Consider the following 6826-nt stretch of genomic DNA (forward strand, 5'->3'; position numbering starts at 1 on the left):
CTTCCTTGATTGTTTATTTGGTTTTAGAGGCTGGAATCAGGGGTGCAATTACTTACTTTCTGAGGTGTATGCAAACATACTATCCGCGCCCCCCGAACGAAAGTTGTTGACGGGGGGGGGGGGGGGGGGGGGGGGGGGGGGGGTGGTGGCGAACGTAAGATGGACACAAATTAAGTATTATATCTCATTGATTTGGCACCCCCTCTAGTGCAGCGCCCCTATGCGACGCATACGCTGCATGCCCCCTTTTTGCGCCACTGGCTGGAATCTAAGGGTAGCTGAGTTCACACAGTCATCAAGACTATAGAGACCGGTCTGTCTGATGGTCTGAAAATAAATAACATAATGCATCAAGCCATACTTCTGTGTTTGTATGTGTGTGTTTTGTTCACAAAACAGTAGTGTTACTCTTGACTGAGATAACTCACATACTGATCTGTTTTTTTCTTCATAGTTGTGCAGCCTGGGTATCAAGAAATCAACTACTGCCAAGGAATTATATTGCTATAGTAACAGAATTTTAGAAATCCCTAGTTGCAACCTGTCCAGATATGTTAAGTGAAAAAATATACCAAAGCAGTGTGAGTTATGCAGTGTGAGTTATGCAGTGTGAACTATGCATTGTGAGCTATGCAGTGTGAGCTATGCACTCTGGATACAGTGTTCTAGCATGTGAAGCATGTCTACCTTTCCCTACATCTTCCTAATAGTGAGTTTGGTCATGCCACTGTGACCTATTTGGGGAAACAGGTTGGCAAATGAACTGTTCATGCGTTAGATGCTAATGCTGAGACCATCGTTGCCTCAACAATGCAGGACTGGCATCAATATCTTGGAATGGCAGGATACTGTAGATGTTTGTGTAGGAACTTCAGATGTTCTCCTGATGAATGTCCATCTGCGTTTTAAGCTGTGAAGATATATAGTGCAGAGCTCCAGTGCTGTGACTTCACCCTGCTGTGGTGATCCTGGGGAGAATCCTATTGCTTCTGAAAAATGGCTATGTAGGGTATGGAAGGTAAGGTAATCTCTCTCTCTCTCTCTCTACTTCTACAGCTATTAATGTCCATGTAATTCATGTTATTCAAATAAAAAAGATAATATTTTCTAGTCAGATTAACACACTTTATTTGGAGGAGGCATATAATTATTATCCAAAGTGTTCGTTTTTAACATTTTTATTTATTTATTTATTGGAGCACTTTCAAACACACATTTTCTACTCTGAAGAGCATCTCCTGAGTTTTGAGACAAGCTTCAAGACAGCTTGTCTCCAAACTCCACCTTCATAATTGATTGGCCAGCAGGTGACATTGTTCCCCTAACACAGAGGTCTCCTGCAGAAAATGTGATCTCACTACCTGTCCCTTTGTCTCTGGTGAATGGGCGCTGTGTGCTGAATGGATCATTATACATTCTATTGAACAGATCATCATTACATAAAATGCCTGGAAGAAAAATGCCAAGAGCAAACATATTTTCATACAAATTGTAGTCATAAGGCACAGAGAACATAATAGCAAGTTCACTAACACAATGCATTTTATTGTTGAAGATTTGGTACGTGAGGACCCCTACAGCTCCACAGGCTGTGTCTGCCGTTTTGGTAAATGTACAAGCTTCTTTGGATAATGTTGAGATTGTGGGCTGTGGAGGATTGACACAGTATCCACTGACGGTGTGAATCCTGTAGAGAGAGAGAGCAGGAACTCATTCAACATGAGGGATTCTGTCATCAATAGTCCAGCTGTATCACGCATTAGTTCAACATAAGTGCATCACGTTAATGATCAGTGTCTGATACCTTCTCCCTGTATCTCCTCAACCTGTTACCCTTTAGCAGCACTGGAATAAACACAGTGAGGTTTTATAAATAATCAGAATTAACTATTAAATAGTTAATTTGCACTTACCTTGGATTTCCCAGGGAATATGTTTCGCTGCAGTTGGATATTTCAATGACGATGTTTCTTCCTGTATTTATGCTGTTAGATATTTGGTCAATGGTGGTGCCAGCCAATGACAGCCCAGCAATGATGGCAGCAGCGGTCGCCATTTACTATTGTGATATCAAGAATGAATGAATGATAAACATACTCTGTAGTATCTGGATATACTTTGCAGTATCTGCATGTCTTTTGGCTGGATTCAGTTTTCACTTCTCATTATAATAGTCCGCCAGTGTGACCATGTGAGATACTTTTTTACCCTCCCATATAAAAAGCACACCAACAATTACATTATTTCCATTGAAATAGCAATCACAGTCTTCTAACCCTAGATCAGTCTTTTGACTTGATAAAGTGGTACTAGTGATCCACCCTCAAACAAACAAGATTATTACCCAGCATGCAGTGCATATATACTAGGACCACTCCAAAACAATGTAAACATGCAAACAATTAAGACAAAAGTGTAAATTATTATAGAAAATATTACTTTTGTTAACACTACTAACCCTGGACAAGATATTCTGTGAACTGTGCTAACCCTGGACTAGATCAGGTTCAGCTCGTTTGTATGGTTGATCATCTTTACAGCTGCAGCATGCTGCTCTAACCAAGCTGATAATCAGTGTAGAGCAGCTGTGAAAACTATTAGTCACGTGATAAATATCAAAACTATAATTAGTCATTTTGCATGCACAGGCCTATACAGTAACAATCCGTCAAAAAAGTGTCATTTTGTTAAAAGTAGTCTACTTACTGAATGTTTCATTTGATTTAAACACAAAGTCAGCCCAAAGGTGTCACTCAGAAGCAACGATTCCAGATAATAGATTACAGTTTAAGAACATTCACTCTGCAGGTTACACGGCCAACTGGGTGACTGAGTTCAGCAGCACAATATCACGTTTTTGTTCTTGCCCCAGGACACACCTACAAGCCACATCACTTTCATTTTCAGTTTATAATTACACCTAATAAAATAGTCCCTGAGAACACACCTGACACAGAGGAGCAGTGAGGAGCTGCAGCTACCTTTACCCTTCATGACATCTGACCTTAACCAGCGTATTTATAAGGGCTGATTTCAACAGTACAAACTACACCTGACTCGTCATGTTTCTCTCCTCTCCATCACTCCATCAGGGACATTTACAACACAGCGCTTTTGCAACCCAAAGCGCACGCGCGCGCCCACACACGCGCACACACACACACACACACACACACACACTTAACTGACATCATCTTATTCCCTTGCTTTTCTGCAGATCTACTAAAGTCTATTGTCCAATTGTAACAAACCTCACAATCTAATACTCTGCTCTCTCATGTGCTGCCTGCCAGCAGAGTGACTGCTGTGGTCAGACATATTGGAGACATTGTCCTTAATTCTTATATATCATAATACTGTATGTTACATATTTTACAGATCCATTCAGTTTTGTCAGTGACATGCACTTGTGACAGTGACATTGGTTAATTGTTTTCTTTCACACCAATAATTAAATAATAACATCCATCCATCCATCCGAACCGCTTAATCCCGCTAGTCGGGGTCACAGGGGGGCTGGAGCCAATCCCAGCATCTCCGGGTGAAGGCAGGGTACACCACAGGCAGGTCGCCAGTCCACCGCACGGCCAACACACACGCAGACCTACGGGCAATTTAGAGTGACCAACCAACCTAACACGCATGTCTTTGGACCGTGGGAGGAAACCGGAGTACCCGGAGAAAACCCACACAGGCACAGGGAGAACATGCAAACTCCACACAGAGCAGCCCAGGCCGAGAATCGAACCCAGACCGCCTTGCTGTGAGGCGACAGCACTAACAGAATTGCTAAGTGACAGATGACAGCAAGAATAAATACATGTAGAACGAGGAGGGGGAGGTGAGGAGGGTAACTATGGTGACAACGGTAACTATGGTGAGGATGAAAGGAAGATGAAGTTCCAGTGGACCTGATGGGGGATCTGGAAGTCCACTGGGTCGTTTTGTTCTGATAAACCGTAAGGCAGAGTACCGAGGACACGTGGGGCGTAAATCCGTATTGTGTTTTTATCCGTGGACTGAGTAAATGTTGCCAAAGTTCACATCATTAACTTAATCTGATTTTGAAATGGGGAAAATACTATCAGTAATCTTTCAACCATGATGAAGATGTGTGCAGATATTAGAGCTCATCACTTTCCAATGGAGGACCAATAAAGACAATAACGTTGATATGAAAGCAGACACAACAGCTAATCTTGTTAATGGGTGAATGTAAAGGCAGAGGTGAAGGATGTGGAGGAGACTGAGACTTTATACAGCAGAGGGACTGTGGTAAAGGCGGTACAGAGATGGACTTGACATTGGAGACAGTGGATCATAGGCACATCAAAAGAATGAAAGTGTTTTTGCCAAACTGTTCAGATGAGTTCTAAAAAGGGTAATGATATGCATTAATGGTGAAATATTGGTGCATGTTTTAAAAATATATTTAAAGTTACAGTAATTCATATACCTGTACATAATCATATAAACTGATACATACTAGTCTAAACTATGTACATGCATAAAACTATGTTCACTGATGATCATATAATCTAGGACAGCTGATGCTGTCATATGGCAGCACAATCAAGTTATACAAATGTTCAAGTTATGCAATCAGAAAGTGTAATCACTTAATCATGTGTCTGGTAATAATTTTTCTAAAGAACATTAATAACCCTTCACTCTGATATGAGTTTTTATTATTTAATCAAACATTCATATTGTCTTCCACGCCTGCTGTTCTAGTGGTGCTCCATCACATTTGACCCAGACTGCACAAAACCAGACAGCAGCAGATATTTAACATGGCCATCACATGGGATCACATGGCCATAGTATTGTAATTAAATTGGTAGAGACTATAGTAAATTATCTTTATAGACAAAACTTCAGATAGTCCAGTAGAGACTTTTAAGGATTTGTAGCTAACTGTCCTATTCAAGACCAGTAGAAACAAGTGTGAGGGCATTTGTAACTACTTGTGATATGTAAGATCAGTAGAGATATGTGTGAGGAGATGTATAGCTAAATGATGCTATTTATGGTCAGTAGAGATATGTGTGAGAGGATTTATAACTAAATGGTGCTATTTAACGTCAGTAAAGATATGTGTGAGAGGATTTATATCTAAATGGTGCTATATAAGGTCAGGAGTCTTTGTAGTCTAATCCTTCCTTGATTGTTTATTTGGTTTTAGAGGCTGGAATCTAAGGGTAGCTGAGTTCACACAGTCTTCAAGACTATAGAGACCTGTCTGGCTGTTGGACTGAAAATAAATAACATAGTGCATCAAGCCATACGTCTGTGTTTGTATGTGTGTGTTTTGTTCACAAAACAGTAGTGTGGAAAAATGGCTATGTAAGGTATGGAAGGTAAGGTAATATCTCTCTCTCTCTCTCTGTCTGTGTTTACTTCTACAGCTATTGATGTCCATGTAATTCATGTTGTCCAAATAAAAGATCATATTTTCTAGTCAGATTAACACACTTTATTTGGAGGAGGCATATAATTATTATCCAAAGTGTTCATTTTTAACTTTTACATTTTTATTTATTCATTAGAGCGCATTCAAACACACATTTTTTTCTTAAGTGCATCTCCTGAGTTTTGTTAAAAGGCTTCAAGACAGCTTGTCTTCAAACTCCACCTTCATAATTGATTGGCTAGCAGGTGACATTGTTCCCCTAACACAGAGGTCTCCTGCAGAAAATGTGATCTCACTTCCTGTCCCTTTGCCTCTGGTGAATGGGCGCTGTGTGCTGAATGGATCATTATACATTCTATTGAACAAATCATCATTACATAAAATGCCTGGAAGAAAAATGCCAAGAGCAAACATATTTTCATACAAATTGTAGTCATAAGGCACAGAGAACATAATAGCAAGTTCACTAACACAATGCATTTTATTGTTGAAGATTTGGTACGCGAGGACCCCTACAGCTCCACAGGCTGTGTCTGCCGTTTTGGTAAATGAACAAGCTTCGCTGCATAATGTTGAGATTGTGGGCTGTGGAGGATTGACACAGTATCCACTGACGGTATGAATCCTGTAGAGAGAGAGCAGGAACTCATTCAACATGAGGGATTCTGTCATCAATAGTCCAACTATCACGCATTGGTTCAACATAAGTTCATCACATTAATGGTCAGTCAAAGTCAAGTCAAAGTCAAATTTATTTATATAGCGCTTTTCACAACACACGTTGTCACAAAGCAGCTTTACAATCGTATGGGTCCAGATCCCTAACGAGCAAGCCAAAGGCGACAGTGGCGAGGAAAAACTCCCTATAGGGTCAGTGTCTGATACCTTCCCCCTGTATCTCCTCAACCTGTTGCCTTATAGCAGCACTGGAATACACACAGTAAGGGTTTATAAATAATCAGAATTAATTATTAAATAGTTCATTTCAACTTACCTTGGATTTCCCAGGGAATATGTTTCGCTCCCGTTGGAAATTTCAATGACAATGTTTCTTCCTGTATTTATGCTTTTAGATATTTTGCTAATGGTGGTACCTGCCAGTGACACCCCATCAATAATGGACTCTATTTTCTATTGTAATATAAAGAATGAATGAATGAATGATAATCCTTCTTATGCAAATATTCAATACAATAAACGTTATTATTATTGAGAAATATATATATATACAGCCTAAAAATCAGGGGTGAACTGTCTTACAAAAAAATAAACATGATATTTTTCAGTTTTGTAAAAAATTGGACAGTGAAGAGAGCCTACTGGATTTACGCTGTAGTATCTGAACATACTCTAGTATCTGGATATACTTTGAAGTACAGTAGAACCCCGTTCAATTAACGTCGAGTTCTGGGG

The 6826-nt window shown here is 39.9% G+C and overlaps 1 protein-coding gene across 2 annotated transcripts; it reads right to left on the reverse strand.

Moving 5' to 3' along the window:
- Positions 1-1179: 1179 nt before the first annotated feature.
- Positions 1180-3142, reverse strand: LOC143518479 (deep-sea actinoporin Cjtox I-like). 2 transcript variants are annotated; one of them, XM_077010965.1, is made up of 3 exons: positions 2707-3142; positions 1914-2059; positions 1180-1687 (listed from the first exon to the last, which is right to left on the reverse strand). In XM_077010965.1, exons 2-3 carry the CDS (start codon positions 2054-2056, stop codon positions 1258-1260), a joined length of 573 nt encoding a protein of 190 aa, XP_076867080.1. In that variant the 5' UTR covers positions 2057-2059; positions 2707-3142; the 3' UTR covers positions 1180-1257. The 2 variants fall into 2 exon arrangements, with proteins under 2 accessions (XP_076867080.1, XP_076867081.1); XM_077010966.1 differs by lacking the exon at positions 2707-3142 and adding an exon at positions 2459-2497.
- Between the last annotated feature and the right edge of the window lie 3684 nt (positions 3143-6826).

This window comes from Brachyhypopomus gauderio, chromosome 7 (assembly GCF_052324685.1).
Source record: "Brachyhypopomus gauderio isolate BG-103 chromosome 7, BGAUD_0.2, whole genome shotgun sequence".
In the NCBI taxonomy this organism is placed as follows: Eukaryota; Metazoa; Chordata; class Actinopteri; order Gymnotiformes; family Hypopomidae; genus Brachyhypopomus; species Brachyhypopomus gauderio.

What these genes read in the sequence shown, in the direction of transcription:
- LOC143518479 (XM_077010965.1), bottom strand. Translation starts at nt 2,056, where the DNA reads ATGGCGACCGCTGCTGCCATCATTGCTGGGCTGTCATTGGCTGGCACC. An exon ending in TATTCCCTGGGAAATCCAAG is followed by an intron (nt 1,688 to 1,913) that starts GTAAGTGCAAAT and finishes CTCTCTCTACAG; the next exon opens with GATTCACACCGTCAGTGGAT.